Consider the following 18,056-nt stretch of genomic DNA (forward strand, 5'->3'; position numbering starts at 1 on the left):
AATTAATACAGCTTTCACTATACCATAACCACAGAAATAGTAAAGTAGGAAATATGAGCTACTTTTGAAACAGAAGACATTGACAAAACAACCCTCTTTTCTCTTTTAATTCTCTTTTCATGTGCACGCTCTGATTCAGACTATCGATTTCAAATCATGTGGAAATGGACAACTTCACTGAATCTGTATGGAGGTATATAAGCTACAGTATATTAAATCTGTGTCACATATTGGGACTTTCCATGAACAAAGGTCAGTTAAAAAGGACATAACAAACTAAAGGGAGGACTGTTTGGAAAGCCCTCACATAGTGTGTATATTTGATCTACCAACACTGACTGTTGAGAGAGGGAGAGACAGAAAGGCAGGAGAAAATAAACATTATGTTAAGAGCAGGGAAAATACTGAGTGTTGCAACATGCAGAATTGCACCAATATAAAATGATCTGCTTATGATGGAAAGATATCTTGCTGTGAACAAACCGGTAAGTTCATGCAAAGTCCCGTCAAATTTGAAACTGCTCCTATTATACTGAACTTAATAAAGATGTTCATTGCTTTCTTTTCAGGATAGCAACACTCCCTCTTCTTTGCAAATCAAGCAACAATCAAGCTAAAAGATACAAGAATGATGGTATGTAAAGTAACAACATGGGAGGTAATGACACGTTCTATGTGCATTAGGTCACAAGGTGTGTGTGTGTGTGTAGGTTTGTATATTTGAGGTGGAGAAACTGCTTTCACTTCCAGTAGACATATTAGGAAAAATCCACAGTCTGATTATCATGTCAAAAACAATCTTCCTATAGACCATCATCTCAAGACAAACATGTATGTACATTAAAAAGTATACGACTGTCTAACTTAATTTCTTTAAAATTTCAATGACAAGCTTATGTAGCAGTTATGTAGTTAAGTATTTCTTTTAGCATACCGCTGTATCCAGTCCTGAGTTAATTGTTTGTTATTGAGAAAATGAAAGTATTAAGAAATAAAACAATACTATAACAGTTATTGTACTGTAATCAAGAGAATCAGTCCTTGAGTTTTTTGATTAGCACCTGTATGACTCCTGTTACTTTTAGCTTTTTGGTGAAGGTTGAATTTAGCTTGTGACTTTTTGTTATTAACAGATAAGTTACCCATGCTCTTCTGCCTTACTGGCTTCTTAAAAGACAACTCCACTGGTTAGTTATTAGCTTTAAACAGAGCCGCTTGGCCAGTGGTGCCCTCCACCCCAGTTTATAAGACAGACTTTATTGTACGTAGCTTCTTAACACCACCTAAATTTATTCAACGGATATCACTTGAGCAAACTTCTCAGACTTGGCACTGCTATCTCTTGAGCCACAGAAGGCTTAATACAGCTGTTTTCATATATGTAGCGCTATTTATGTGTAAACAGACTGACTGAGAGTCTTACCCACGTTTACACATCAGATAGTCTTAGAATTGAGACTAAAATGAGTCGAGCACAATATGTAAATAATAATAGGGAAGAGATCATTAAATTGCATCACTTCTACAGCTGCAAAGATTAGTCGATTAATCGATTGACGTCAAATTATTCAGCAACTATTTTGGCAACCAATTCTATCAAAATAGTCATTCTTTAATCAAAAATACCAAGTATTTGATGGTCTCAGGTTCTTAAATTTGAGAGTTTGCAGCTTTTCCTTGTCTTGCGTTATAGTGAGTTGAATATATTTGGGTTTTGGGCTGCTGTTCAGACAAAACAAGGTATTTAATGGCATCAATTTGGGATTTAGGAAATTGTGATGGGTATTTTTCACTCTCTTGGGGTGTTTTATAGATCGGTTAATTAATTGAAAAATTAATTGGAATGGTGGAATGGTGAAAATAATTCTTACAGTAGTTGCAGCTCTCTAAACCCTAATCGTTTCTACTTTCTTTGAAATAAGAAAGGAGAAAGTGGTGGAGTAATCCTATCAACATAGTATGAGTCTACTGCAGGAGAAGACCACTCATTACCAGAAAGTCTAAAAATAGGCAAAGGACAGATCTATTTATCGCAACCTGATAGCCAAGTATGAACATTAGACAATCAAATACATCGGTACCAGAGCCTGACTCATGACTGTACAGATTACAGAGTCAATCTTGGCAACAGCCACTTGTACTGTTAAAGTCTCCTTGAGTTTGACACCGAATCCACGCCTAATCACTTCATGTCTGTCAACCTTTCCAGGAGCACATGAAGCACATACGCGAAGATACACTCACTACTGCTTTCAGTGATTAAAGTATAATGATTATGTATTCATGAAATAAGCTGCAGTACAATGTTTCAGTCCTGTGATCCCAACATTAAGAGCCTTCAGACAAATGCCATTTAATCTGGACAAACACTGGCTTACGCAGGACGTATTAATCTGAAGCTAACAGTAAAATAATGTGTCGTGTTTATGTGTTTTCTTTACAAACCTTATCTTTGACAGGAATACTTTGTTTTTTTTCCCTCTTTGCTACAGCTTAGGGTTGTTCTAGCAGTGCTGCTGCCAGTAGCAGCTTATCAGTCCCCTCTGCCCACAGACTGTAGTGACATCTACAAAGCCGGCTCAGGTCGGGACGGCGTGTACACCATCTACCCGGCAGGCCCGACCTCTCCTGTTCAGGTTTATTGTGACATGAGCAAAGACGACGATTCTGCCGAAAAGTGGACGGTGAGGATGGAGGAACAAACCAAGTGGATCACTTTTTTATCCAAACCTCAGACACATGTACCTTAGTTGACTTTGATTTAGACCAAAAAAAAAGATAGATAGCTGAGAGTGAAAAGTGTGAACCAAAACAGTAAGTTGTGACTTGTGGGCTGTAAAACCAAAACTATAAGCTGAAAGATGCTAAAAAGTAGAGCTGAGGTGAATTGCAGCGTCACACATTTGAACAATTGTAATAAAACAAAATATTGATCAGTGAAGCTTTAATTTGTCTTGACAGTTCCCTTTTTTTTGTCTCACTCTTCTTGTTGAACTTGTATCTAAAAACAAGGTCATTCAAAGGAGACAAGATGGCACAGTGAACTTCTACATGAAGTGGAATAGCTACAAAGCTGGATTTGGCAGCGCGGCTGGAGAGTACTGGCTGGGTATGACAGAAATTATTTCTTTACTGACAAGATGAAAAATACATCTTGTAATACTAATTCTCAGGTTGAGATTTTCATGTTTGCATCTTGGCTCAACAGTTCTTTGAGTTAAAGTAAATGTGTATAACTCTAACTTTTGAAGGGTGATGTATATTTAATTGTATACAAATGTTAAAAGATCTGTTGCTGTACATATAAATTAAATACTTGTATAAATTACCACAAAGCATCATGCGAAGATGAAGATGTTCCTGCTTTACTTTTTAAGATGGCTATCTCTTATATATCACAAAATTACTTATAATTACAAGCAAAATACTGTGAAATGAGAGACCCTGAGCCCTGCCAGTACTGACATTAGCTTACTGGATTTAAACCAGTGTCTCTCAGATGGTCACCATTGCCTCACTGATTATCTTTCAGGCCTGGAGACAATGCATCTGCTGACCCAGGCCAAGAACTACGAGCTGAGGGTGGACATGGAAGACTTTGAGGACCAGAAGGTCTTTGCCCATTACTCTGCCTTCTCTGTTGGTCCAGAGACAGAGGGGTACCAGCTAAACCTGGGAAGTTTCACCAAGGGAGCAGCAGGTGGGATAGTTTTCCTGTCTCTTTCAAGCTTGTTTTAAAAAATGTAAATCTAAAAAATGTGAGGACAGGTAGTTTTTCATCAACTCTAGTAAACTAGTAAACATCAACTCTATGATTTATCACACAACCTGGTTTGTGTTGTTTCCTGACTTTTTCCATTAGGAGACTCTCTAAGACTTCACAATGGACAGAAATTCACCACCACTGACAAAGATCAAGATCTGCATAATTCAAACTGCGCCAGGTTGTGCTATGGAGGATTCTGGTATAGAGACTGCTTTGGTGCTAACCCCAATGGGGTCTACGCTTGGGGACCTTCACCCCGTGCAGCTGGTGTACAGTGGAATGGTTTTAAAGGGCTGGATTACTCTCTGAAAACCATGATAATGAAGATCAGACCGGTTCCTGCATAAAAATGGAACTGGGTCAGGAGCCACAGCGCTCAGCCTTTTTGAACTGTGGTGCATCACAACCAGCATAATTAGCAACGTCCAAATAGAAACAAACAGGTTCACTCTGACACCTTTCAGACTTTTATTTTCTATTTATTCATTTTGAATTGAGTCTGTAGGCTGAATGATGACCATAGTTTAACCTCCTTTATACAGGTAGGTAGGATCAGGTGCAAACTATTTAAGGATAAGTCTGGTGATATTTATATTATATATTTAGATATATAGTTTTACTTGTCAATAGATTCCATGAAAAGGCCAAGACTAATAATAAATGGATCCTATTAACAAGTATTGTTTGTGCAGTTGTTTTCATGGGTAACACCAGCTTTAGCCTTAAAGGAAAAATGAGGACTGTCGGAGAAATTGAGCAAATGTGCAGATCTTGATGAAAGACAGACTCAGAAATATACTACAGAAGATCAATCTGACAACATGTCAGAAACATACAGAATTATCACCATGATTGATACATACAGCGACAGTGTTCCCTCATTCTTCTTGAGCTAAAACTTCTTTCACAGTCTTAGATTTGCACACAGTACTCTGGCTGATCCCCACGTCGAAATATAGATATCTTACAATTTAATTACCGATCACAGTGTTCTCGTTTGTGTAAATGTTGCATCTAGTCTCACATCCATGACAACATTTAAAAATATGTTTGAATATTCAAATGCTTTTAAGCAGATTTTTCCCACAGATGACATAAACAAAAAGCAGAGGAATTCGTCTTGTCACAAAGCAAAGGCATTACAGCGTCATGCACACACACTCATATCACTCCCACACACACACACACACACACAGTTTAATGATCTGTCTTCAGTGTTTTATGACATCTGTAAAGGGAGGGAGACGAATACTAAAGAGAGAGAGAGACAGAGAGATAGGTTGCCATGGAAACTGAAGCTCCTAAATTTGCAGTGATGCACTGTTGTGGGATGGATGGAACCTTCCGGAGTTAAAACTATAATCACTGACATGTGGATTAACCTACACGGTACGAATGTGATGGGACTGGTGCCACATCTGGGCCTTCTGTATACAGATGTTGCCTACCAATGAAGGTCTGTTCTCCTTTTTTTTTTAACCAAACAAAAGAGAAAACAGTTGTTATTTCTAAATCCCTAAAGAATCCAACAAAACTATTTGATCCAGTAGTGTTGGTGTCAAACCTCAATACTTTTTTGGTACCAACTGAAATTTGTCCGTACCGCCAAGTATCAAAAGTTGACATCAAATGTTTGGTCAGATTCTTGTTGTATGTTGTTGTTGTTTACTTACTACTCTGATCAGAAGGGAGTTAAAGGGGACATATCATGCATATTCCCAGGTCTCTATTTATATTCTAGGGCTCAACTGGAATATCTTTGCATGATTTACAGTTCAAACAACTCCTTATTTATCTTATATCGACTCTTTATGCAGCCCCTCAGTTCAGCCTCTGTCTGAAACAGGCTGTTTTAGCTCTTGTCTCTTTAAGGCCCCCCTTTGATGAGCCTACTCTGTTCTGATTGGTTAGCTTCCATAAGTTGCATCACAGCCGACTTCCACCGGCTCCGGAGGCTACGTAAACAAACAAACTATAGTATAGTAGTAGGATTTCACTTCTTTTTTCATTCTTTACTCAAAATATAAACTTCTCAAATATGTTGGAACCTGAATCCGATCTGAAATACCCAAAGTGGACACATGGAACAACCTTAGCAACCAAGGCTAACAACGGACAGCTGTTTGTGGGCACGTGCAAACAGTCTGATGTCATCACGAGGAGGAAGTAGAGGCAACATTGCAAACGAAGCATTCAGAGCAGGTTAAAGCTTTTGACTTTCAGGGAGCATTTCTATATATGTTCACCTCAAGTTATGGAGCTTTGACCATGTTTAACATAGACATCCGACATCATAACAGTATAAAAATACAAAAAATACCAAATAAATACCAAAAATCTTTAGGCATAGTTCATGAATGGCTGCTGATGTACACCTTTGGTTTCCTTTTGTAGAAAAATATGTGTCTTTCAAAAGAATATTGTTTTGGTATTGGTACCAAAACGTTGGTATTGCTTTGGCACTAGCATAGAAAAATATAAGAGGTATTAAGGAAAATTAGCAAAAATATTCAACTCTATGTCCTCAATCATCGTTTTTTTCCTGACATCTGTTCATGTGTCCCCTTGTCTATAGTTTCTAACAAGTTCTGAGTCAGTTTCAAGATAATCTGGATGGGCATGCTCACAGTGAATGCATGATGAGTATCATATAATAGTTTTTCCTAGTTTTGACAATGAAAGAAAGATAGAAATATTTGATACTAAAAATGCATTAATAATTATAAGTTAACCAATCCTGCTAAGTCTGTCACAATAAAAACAGCTACTTTTGAATAGCTAGTGAATCTTTACAAAAGTATGTTGTTTTGTATATTTGTTTATATATTTTCTTATAATTTTCTTCTGTAATGTATTGCATTTGCTCAGATTCAATTACTGGATAATAATAAGTGCTGTTGTCCAATAATAAAAAGTGTGATATTCAACTATTCTGTAACTTTAAGTGCTGCTGTCTACTGGTCTGATCTAAATGTGTGTGATGGGAAAACACAAAGAGGCTGCAGTGTTGGCAAGTGTTTTCCCACAATCACACCTTACTGACACCCACATGCAGCAAACACACACACACACACACACACACACACACACACAAAGCTCTCAGCTCTCCTGGTTACCGATCATTAATTTTCAGGTCCTATATCAGACCCTAGTGGTCTCTCAGTAGTACTGCATCAACTGCAGCAGGAGAGAAAAGCATTTTGTACACTGTTATGATGATATCTTTAAATGTAAACAATAAGACCTGTCTGTTCAGGTTTGTTGTAAATAAAAGTGAAATCCATTTTTAATACAGAATCAATACTTTTACCAATACTGTATCAAGAATAGGTTACATAAGAACGAGTGCTTCCCCTCTCATAATAAGACTCATATCATTTGTTATTTTATAGATTATGAAATCACCAGAAAATAGCCAGAAAAAAGCAACCTGAGTGTGTGTGCCTGTGTGTTTGTGTGTGAGTATGTGTTGTCCTGCCTCTGACTGGCTGTTGAGTGCTGCAATCTGATTGGTCGCTTGGCTACTGCAGTGTCAGTACTCTCACAGCGCTTGAGATACAGATGGAGGAGGATAAAAAAACACAAGCTTTAAACTCTTCAACTCCTCTTTTCTGTTCTTCCTTTTGCTTTTCATGGTAGTTGAATGTGAAAGGCTCCAAATCTGCAATCTTTTATGTATATTTCCCGAACTGAATCGCATAAATGTTAGTTTCTTTTTAAGATGTTCAAACTCCAGACATCAGACAGACGCACTGTGCGTCAGGAAACCCTCCCTTCAACTATTTCTCAATGTCAGCTGCAAGCTCTGTCACTTATTAGGACTCCTTGCGATTGGCTGGCAGATGTGCTCTGCTCTATTCTCACTGGATGACAGCAGATGACGTTGCTCTGCTGCTGCTGCTGCTGGATTACAGGAACTGTGCTGATGTCAGGTTGTATGCACGTCTATATGAGTGTGTGTGTGTGTGTGTGTGTGTGTGTGTGTGTGTGTGTGGTGACTGATAAGCAGGTAGACACACTGGCCAGCCCATGGGGGAAACAGGGGATCAGACAGAGACGCCTAAAGGCAGACATCAATCCTGTCGCCACCGTCTTCTCAAAGCACGTACTCTCAACTGCATGTGTTCAGATCTGGGAGTCAAAAACAAATTCTCAGTTTGATGCTACTAAAGCAAAAGACAAACGCCAAAAAAAATGAAAGAATACAAGAAAGAAAAGAAGGGAAACATCAGCTACTGTACCACTTCTGGCTTAATCTCCTCTGATAGAGACAGGGCACTGGTCATGAATAAATTAATATCTGCCCAAAATCACACACAGCACACGGTGCACCAACAGGGATGTGGCAGCGAGTGTGTGGTGCATGTGAACAGCCAGACACATGCGTGCACAGAGCCCTTTTCACAACATTTTGCAGCATCTACTTTGCCTCATTATACAGAGGAAGTGACGTCAACACAAGCAAAATTACTTATAGAGTCAGACTGATGCTGGTTTTTGACGCTGATACAATATTTATATTTGAAAAATCAGATAAACGTTTTAGGGATCCCTTGTAGAATTGTGACCGAGATATGAACTGGGTAGAAAGATAAACTTCAGCGTCAGCGCTCTCTGGTGAACAAACTGTGTAATGGTGATACTGTTTCTTAGCAATCACAAACACATCTTTGGCATTTCTGTGTTGAAATGTCTTGTTACTAATTGGCATATTTATATGGTGTTACAGATTATTTGTTATGAGCTAATATTAGCTGATAACACTGGCCCAGTTGATTTATCAGACTGGTGAACCAACTGCAACAAATTGCTGAAATTAAAAAGTAAACCACATTGTGCAAATACAGACTTTATCTACTTATTATCTTTATTTAATTTGTAATTTCTACATTATAATTGTTTTGGAAAATGTGTATGATTTTTCACTGAGACATGCTACTGTATAAAGTAAACACTTCAGTTATCAATATTTGTTATTAGAGCTGATCCAAATTGACACAATATGTATTAACAAGACATTTCATAAACTACGTTTTCAATTGATTAATCAAAAAAATATCAAAAGTTGACTATATGATGACAGTAATCATTTCTAGAATCTTACTTTTTACAAATTTTGGATGAAACGTTGGATTTTCACTCAAATGTTTATCCCTAAAAAATATGATGAATGTGATAAAATTGCACATTTCAGTTGTCAATATTGTTATTCTAATCATTTTGATACTACAGCTCCAGTCCCTGATTGCACTATTTGTTCTTCACTCACACATAAAACAAACAGCCAGATGAGGAAAGAGTGAAATCTACAGTAAACAGCGACAGCGAGATTAGCAGAGACGTATTGTACGATCAGTGGCCTTTAGCTTCACAGCTCATAGATTCTGAAGGCAATTAAGGAATTGCTCAGTAAATCAATAGAGCACTTTAGATGTGTGTACAGCATCAGCATGCTATTTCCTCTCTCTGCTGACTCTCAGCCCTCATGGCGACGACCCGCCACAGACACCGAGCTGTGGTTGCCATTTTAACATCCTACATTCAGAGTTTACCATTCTTGTCTCATGTTTCTGCAGCTAGCTAGTATTTAACAGCCCTTTTTTATCATTAGCGCTGTAAATAGCATTATAAGTTAGTAGTTACTGTATAAACAGTTAAAGAGGAACTGTCCCTTTATCCTTAGAAACGCCTGATGAGAGGTTGAATAGATCGCTACGAGTGAAAGACAGTGAAGAGAGCTTTACAGAGAGCAACTAACAAAGAGTGACAGAGGGAGATTAGGGAATTGAGTAAATGAGGACAGTGTTTTTGGCTCACACCACACACTCCTTTCCTGAGCGGTCTCGGTTGCTGCGCATCTCAGCACAGTGATAGTGGGCCAGGACATGACTAATTGCAGAAACTGAAGACCTCACAACAAAAAGCAAGAGTGCTGCAACAGCTCCTGGTTGCAAAGCAAGTCTCAGTGATATCACACACCAGAAAGCAGCAGCTGCTCTGGGCACACCTGAGAAAACACACAGCAGTCCGGTGAGTAGGAGGACTGTGACTCTATCGCTGCCGTCCAATGAAAACCCAAAATTCATGATTCTGAATTTTTCAGATAAACTGAAGGATTAAATGTTCCTTTATGGACTAAAGAAATGTCACACTTCTTAAGCTAAATAAACTACTTAAAATCCCAAGAGATTATCTGAAAAATGAATTACATTAAATCTACAATCTCTTGAGAGAAAATTAATTAATCATCAAATATTTTCAGAATCGTCTGATCATTTAAGTAATTTTTCAACCAAAAATGCCAAATATTACATACAGTATATAGTTCCAGTTGCTTGTCTTTGTCTTATGTGATCGTTAACTAAATATCTTTGGGTTTGGATGATGTTGGTCAGACTGAGGCCTCGGTGTAGCGGCCACAGTTCAAACTGCAGATCACATGACACTCTTGGATCCAGAAAGACTTTTTTTTCCCCCCCATACACAACTATAATGAAAAGAAACAGCTGTAAAACACTGAAGGAATTTTACTAAGTGTCACATCCAGAAGTAACTCTTTCACTTCATCACATCTATTACATATAATGAATTTTGAAGTCTTACCTGTATATTAGTTTCATGCTTTTCTGCTTTAACAGAAGACCTCCACATTTCAATTCAAGTGATGTACCCGTATAATTTTATACATGTTTTTTGGTATCATTATTTCTCCAATAATGTATCAGCAACCAACAGTCTAACTATGTTTTGTTCAAATGGGGAAAATTGGTGTTTCCTCACATGGGCGACAACCTCATATTAGCTCGGAGGCAAAGCTTCTTTTTTCCTTTAAGTAAGTAGAGGCGTTAACTTGCCACCTCAGTCTTTAGGGAGTAAATGTGTATTCTCTTGCTGATTGTCTCGGTGAACAGTCACTGACAAGCTACAGACTAAACACTACCAGAAATGAGCTTAGTGGGAAGGATTTTGAAAAGCTTACTGCTGTTGTGAAACACCCACAGGATTTTCTGATATGAAGCTTTAAGCTCCGTGTTTGCTGAAGAAGGATGCAGATGAGTGAGTGTAGGATGCTATGTTGTTATGTTAGTCGTTAGCCCTCTGTCGTATCACGTAGGAGCATGAAATGTCTGAAATCAAAAGATGTAGCTATCTGTGCTGGTAAAACTAGGGCTACAACAGTAACGTTTTCACTGATTATTAGTGTAGTCCCTAAAATATACACTATAGCATTTGGCTTCTTCAGAGCCAAGGGTGAAGTCCTCATAATACTTTTATTATCTAAAGCCTAAAGATATTTCATTTAAAATGATGTAAAATCAACAAAAGCAGAAATTCTTTCAGAAATTTTACCATTTCTGTACAATAAATTATTTAAACAATAATTAATCATAAAATTGTTGTTCTGCGTTTGACTGTTTTCAGACAACATAGTCCTTTGACAGAAGACTTTAACTCAAGGTCCACTTACTAGCATTTTCCACCACGTCTCAGTCTCACAAACCCCTCCTATATATACGACCACCTGTTAACACCATCTCCATCGCCATGACAACTGAGCAAACTCGCTCCACTGATGAGATGCTGTTGAAACCTCCGAAAAAAGCTAGTAAATGAATCTTAAGTTAACTTTTTTTTTTTTTAAAGTCAAACAACTATTTTCAAAGTAAAGGATGAACTTTAACACTCAACATAGTCGTTGGTTCTTCTGACTAGTTTTTGTCCAACCCTAGTTGGAAACCAGTCAGCTCCAGAAGGTTAGCAGTTGTTATTGAGTTGTGAAAAAGTGTTATGTATTCTTTAGAAGCGTTGTTAGGAGAGCTAATACAGAACAATCAACATTGTTGGTCCAAGTCCTTCATGATATCTCAAATTAATTCCATTCATTCAAGTTTTAGTTTTTGCAAAATGTGTAACATGTCAAAATTGTAAATTCAAGTTATTACAGTATGCACAAAAAGGTTATTTTTAGTCAAAAAGTCATGTATATGGTAGCTGGCCACATTAGCCATTTTGAGTCACAACAGTCCTGTAAACTGTGACTTGATTAGTTACATTACATGTTCACCTGCTGCAGTTTACTGGACTCCAGGCGCTTAGCAGACTCCGGCTATCTCGTAGTGAATTTAACGACGCATTTACAAGAGGGACTGACTGAAAACGACTGCACAGCGGTCTGTGCTCTTGGCTTGTGTTAGCTGACGAGGCATCGTTTCGGGTTATGAGAGCGGAAGCGCCGGGAGTCGACTGAACAGTTTTAAGATTCTACGTCGTCTCGTAAAGAAACACAAACAGCGGCAGATCAATTAGTGAGTGGATCTTTCTGCTCTGGATGTGCTCTACTGACAGTCAGAAGCTGTTTGAGAAAACCTGTATTTATATTTATATGCATATAAATACATATTTGCGTAAAAGTCTTAAAAAAATATGATGTTTCAAGCCTGCATTTTTTGTAAATTGTGATACATTGTGAATGGACTCAAAGCTTGGAAATAAAAAAATCGAGATTTGATTTTCTGGTCATATCGCCCAGCCCTAGTTAGTAGTCCTCTCCACGCAGGAGCCGATGCCCTCGGTCATCTATCACCTGATGTTATCGAGTGTCTAACTAGGACAAGACGTCTCTCACTGTCACACAAACTCATGTATAAGATATTCCGTCTGGGTATGAAGCCCTGTGCAGTCCAGTGAACTGTGTGTGTGAGTGTCTGTCTGTCAGTCTGTCTGGTCCAGGCAGGACTCCTCCCTTTTTTTCACCTTCAAAATGTCCGCTTCATCCTGAGAATACAGCAGAGAGCAGTGGAGAAGACTCTCTTTCTCTCTCATAAATAAACACACACCCTGTCTATGTCGTGACTCTCTGCTGGGTCTGAGCCGAGGATCAACACCTCGCCCACTGAGAGCACGGGGAGGTCCGAAACATCAAATACTCCTGTCTCTGCTTCTCTTCCCCTTTTTCATATAATATCCCAGTGTTTCCCCAGATCATGGATTTACTTACACCATATCTTTAGTTGTCATCCTTGCTGTTCACTGCGATCGCCACAACCCTTAATATGAAGGCTGAGCAACATTTCTTTTTCACACTGATTACCAGTTCCTGCCCCATCCTTCTTTCCATTTTACAAACTCACTTATCCTGTGCAGGGTTGCTGAGGGCTGCATCCTATCCCAGCACAGTTGCAGGAAAATTTTGGTAATTCACCAAACCTGCATGTCTTTGGGAGGAAATGGGAGCACCTGGAAACATACGTAGACACAGGAGAGAACTTACAAACTCCACACATAAACATCTCAGCCGATCAGTGGATTCAAAGCCAGGAATGTCTTGATATAAGGCGACAGTGCTAACTAATGAGCTAATGTATCGCCCCAATTTCTGTCACTGGCTGGTCAACAAGACGACTACTAAGAACTACAAGAATTTAAGATTTTGTCACCATAGGAATAAAGTCCAATTAACCCCCACTTGCCCCAATTATTGGGAAGAGCCTGCATTTTACCAAAACTTCCCCAAATTTTCACAAAAAATGCAAATTGTACCAATTATCACACTAATCTCCATAAAATAATCAACTTTAAAAAACATATATATATTAATAAATTGTTTTAATTGGGAACAATTAAAAAAAATTAGTCTATAAAACTTTCCAATGGTGACAGCTGATGTTAAAACTAACCTGGAGTCAAATAAACATGTGGTCAAGTGTTTTTATATAGTTTTAAAATATTGTATTTGTTTATTCATTTATCAATATTTGGATTTTTGAGATACATTTTACTCGAAAAAAAAACCTTAATAATTAGAAGAATATGTAACAAACAACTGCTTCCAGTGTTGTTTTTGTTTGATGTATTAATGTTGATGTATTAATGTCTGTATTCTGTATTGTAATTATTGTAGGTCTGTATTTTTGTGCTGTGGCTGGTTGCGGAGGCGGCTTCATGCTGTATTTTAGCAAGAACTGAATTAATGAGTTGTTAGACTCTCAGTGTTGCTCTTGTGTCCAAGTTCCCTGATTTGACTCCCCATAAATATGACATACTTAATACAGATCTGAACTTATAATTCCTGTAAATCTAATTACAGTGTCCAAAAAAATCCAACATAATTGGATTATATGTGATAGTTCAAGCCTTTATCGCAGATTATTTTAGATACTGCCACAATTTATAGCAAAATAAGCAAAGATAAGTTACAAATTGAGATGCAAATTTTCAGAAAAGCAATCACCGCTGCAGTTTCAGTCCATCTGTGCTACAATAATCGCAACAACAACTCTGCCAAGATGCTCATGGTACCGTCAGACATGAGAGAAACGCTGCCTGTAAACGCTGCATCATACACGTAAACAAGGAGGTGTCTCATTTTAGTGATGTCACTGCGCTAAGCAGTAATCTGGCTGCAGGGACATAAAAACTAAAACAGTGGTGTGTTCAGTGAAATGAGAAGGCAGTATGGGCTAAATCTGCTGAGATGCAAGTGCCTGAATGTGTGTGTGTGTGTGTGTGTGTTTGTGCATAAATGAATGGACTGTCCCAGTTCTTAGTTTCGATCTTCCACTGCAGAGGAGAGAAGAGCGGAGCTGCGGGGAAGCGGAGGAAGGGAGGATAAAAGGCCTAACTAACAACATCCTCATCTTCTCTGTCATTCTCTCCCTCTCTATACCCACTCTCCAATTTCCTCCTTTATTTTTTCTGCCACCAGTCAGCTCTCCCTCTTCTTCAATCGCTCGCCTTGATCTAACTCCATCTCTCTCTCTCTCTCTCTAATACCCCTTCATTTTAATTTGATTTCATCTTTTTTTCTCTCCTATCTTTTTTTTTGCAGCATGTTGGGGATGTGTTATGTGGGTTGGATGTGGAGTACTTCTCCCCCACAGCCCCTCCTCGTCTCCCCCCCCCCGTCCACCAATCACAACGCGCGTCAGCCTCTGCACCAATCCTCTGGCCCAGCAACCACCTCTACAAGCATGTTACAGTCATCATTATAGCCTGGTGGCATAAAACACGCTACTTTTACAGACTTTCCTTTCTAACCACAGTCCTTACAATCCCTTCTTCCTCACTCTCCTTTTCTCCCTTCTAACCCTCCTTAATCCCTTTACTTCCTTCCGGATCTCATCTCGGCTCTCCACCCCAGCTGTCCTCTCCCCTCTGCTCTGTAATGGAGTCATTCTATAATTCATAATGCGCTCTCCTCAGTTAGGTTACTTGTTTCTGACTTAGTGGTCTTTGCTGAGTGCTGTCAGTGTCGGCATGTGGTGCTTAGAGCATGTGGATGCTAACGTTTTAGGTGTTCCTTGTTTTAAAAGTTAGCGTTATATGACAAATTACTCCGCATTCGCCCGACAATGGAAATGAGTTCATTGTTTTGCTCGTCACTGTATGATGAGGGGAAAAAAAACAGTGTTGTTGTTTCAACTCAGTTTTGTTAAGTGGAAACAAAAACCTGCGATGATGGACAAAATGAAGCAGTGAATAGATACATGCTGACGGATCTTTTATTGAGTCCATTCTCACTGTCAAACAAAAAGGTGTGTTGATAAATGTCTGCAGCAAAATCACTGGCACTCAACAGAAACTGTTTTGTATGACTAATAGTTGCTAAAGCTGCATTAATCTATATTTTTACATTAATAAAGGAAAAATATAATGCAATGAGTCACTTGTAGAAATTAACCCACAGAAAACTATCATAAAACTCTGTAGCTCCTCTCAGCTCTACAAAGAATTTTAGCGTCTTTTAGCTCATTGTTTTGGTTTTTACGGCTCGCGACACTACTGTTTTTGTTCACTCTCATCAACCTTGTTTCCAACAGCAGCAGGCAGCTGTTTTTAGCAAAGTTTTAGTTTTTAGCTGCCCCCAAGTGACCAAAAACAAATGATTTATTGTAAGTTTATACATAGAAAGCCAGAGTTAAATAATAAAAATCCAAAATATATTTTAGTATATCTTTCATTGATTTGTTTACAATTGTATATCTGCTTCACTGCTGCACAACCAATTGTGTTTTGAATTATCAATCAATAGTTTGGTTTATAAAATGTGAGAAAAATTCTCAGAGCCCACGTAAACATCTTGCTTGACTTTCAGATAAAAGCAGTCTGAAACCCAAAAATATTCAGTTTACTATCATGGATGATAAAGAAAAGCAGCAAATCTTCACATGTATAAGAAGGAAACTGCTATGAATCAACTGTCAAAATTGTTAATTTTCTGTCTATTCATCAATGATTAATTGACTAATTCTTCCAACTCTACAGCAAAAGCCTCAAATGTAAAAACGTAATATAACATTTAAATAAACCTGTCAAAACAGTGCAGAAATCACAGATTTGTTATTATAACTGTGTATTGTATGATTGCATAATTTAGATTTGTGGCACCATTGTCATGCACACAATTATCTTAATGTGCATTATGAAGATAATTGTGTTGTAATGATGATTAAGGCACACAATGGAATATTTCATTGTATTTCATTTCAAATATTGTTTCCAAAAAAATCCAAACATTTTTGGATTCATTTTGGATATTTTCCTGCAGACAGACAATATCATCTTTCTATGTACATAAAATATAAATGCATACTAACTGTATAGTCGTATAGAAAAGCCATAAAGAAAAGGAGAATAAAATAAAGGATTGAATATTTAAATGGAGAGTGTGGAACAAAGAGATACAGACACACTGGTTGTAGGGCAAGAATATGAATCTTGGCTTAAATAAGCGTCATGGGGATTGATGTGGTACAATGCCTGGTCACAAGGGACGTGTGTGTGTGTGTGTGTGTGTGTGTGTGTGTGTGTGTGTGCATATGAACCCTGCACCCCCCCACAAAGTCCCAGAAGCAGAAGTGTGGCAGAACAATACAGCCTTCTGCCAGCTGACAGTGATGCAGGGAGGGAGGGATTGAGGGAGCAGTGAAGAGGGGGAAGAGGGGAGGGGTGATAAAGAGAGATAGGGTGGGTGGGTGGGGGGGAGCATAGAGGGGGAGAGGAGACTGCAGATGAAAAAAGCCAGAATGGAGTCTTTCCCAAAAATAAACCTCAGAAGAAGCAGCGTTTCCATCTCCCCCTTAATTCTCCTCTCACTTCAAAATCGTAGACATCTCAGCTCAGCCCTGCGTACAACCTTTGTACCTTCCTGTATGTGCGAGATGTTATTCGGAGAATGAAAGCTTCCTGATTATTTCATGTCTTGCAGCACATTCAAACTAAGTTATGTCTTTAAATAACCTGTGTATATCATTAACATTGCAAATATAATTTTGTATTTTTTAAAGGGGTCTTATTATGCACATTTCCAGGTCTATATTTATATTCTTGGGTTCTACTAGAATATCTTTGCATGATTTATAGTTCAAAAAACTCCTTATTTATCTTATACTGGCCCTTTACGCAGCCCCTCAGTTCAGCCTCTGTCTGAAACAGGCTGTTTTAGCTCCTGTCTCTTTAAGGCCCCGCCTCCTGATGACCCCACTCTGTTCTGATTGGTTAGTTTCTGGAAGCTGTGTCACGGCCCACATCAGCCAGCTTTGAAGGCAAACTATGAAACAAACTATAGTAGTAGGATTTCACTTTTTTTTGCTGGTTTTAGTTAGTCGCACAAAACAAGACATTTGAAGATGTCACCTTCAACAAAATGACTAATCGAGAAAATAATTGGCAGATTAAATGATAATGAAAACAGTTGCAGCATTATATCAAATAGAGAAAAAAGGTTCTTAACCAGGATGTACGTATGTCATAATTTATGTGTAATATCCATGCTAAGGTAACCCCACCTAAGAATATGCTGCTGTTTCATTATCTTTATGTTTGAGTGTCTGTATGTATGTCTCCCTCTGGAGGTGTTCTGGGCACATCCAACTAGTAAGAGACCCCGGGGCAGACCCAGAACACGCTGGAGGGATTATATATCTCTCCTTGCCTGGGAACACCTTGGGTTCCCCCAGGAGGAGCTGGAGGGCGTTGCCATGGAGAGGGATCTCTTAAGTTTCCTTACTCAGCCACCACGACCCAGTCCTGGATACGTGGCGGAAAATAGATGGATGGATGTCAGTATGTACTTCTGTCAGAGTGCCTCTGTGTGTGTGTGTGTGTGTGTGTGTGTGTGTGTGTGAAAGGGCAAAGAAGAGGTCATGTCGTGCTTTGCCAGCGATTGCTTCAGAGTTTGGACTCATATCATCACTAAAAGCCTGAAGTCCAAATTAATAAAAGAGACAAGCGGGAAAAAGGGAAATTATGCCAAAAATTCTGACTGAGAGTGGCATTTCTATTACACTTC

The 18,056-nt window shown here is 38.6% G+C and overlaps 2 protein-coding genes across 18 annotated transcripts in view; one reads left to right on the forward strand and one right to left on the reverse strand.

Moving 5' to 3' along the window:
• Window positions 1-18,056, reverse strand: part of LOC137172497 (ankyrin-3-like) — a 163,403-nt gene that overhangs the window by 92,208 nt on the left and 53,139 nt on the right. The window lies entirely within an intron of this gene.
• LOC137172419 (microfibril-associated glycoprotein 4-like) lies at window positions 360-6,716 on the forward strand. The gene is made up of 6 exons (XM_067576837.1): window positions 360-485; window positions 570-634; window positions 2,493-2,684; window positions 3,013-3,109; window positions 3,533-3,700; window positions 3,863-6,716. Exons 2-6 carry the CDS (start codon window positions 629-631, stop codon window positions 4,111-4,113), a joined length of 714 nt encoding a protein of 237 aa, XP_067432938.1. The 5' UTR covers window positions 360-485; window positions 570-628; the 3' UTR covers window positions 4,114-6,716.

This window comes from Thunnus thynnus, chromosome 20 (assembly GCF_963924715.1).
Source record: "Thunnus thynnus chromosome 20, fThuThy2.1, whole genome shotgun sequence".
NCBI classification, from domain to species: Eukaryota; Metazoa; Chordata; class Actinopteri; order Scombriformes; family Scombridae; genus Thunnus; species Thunnus thynnus.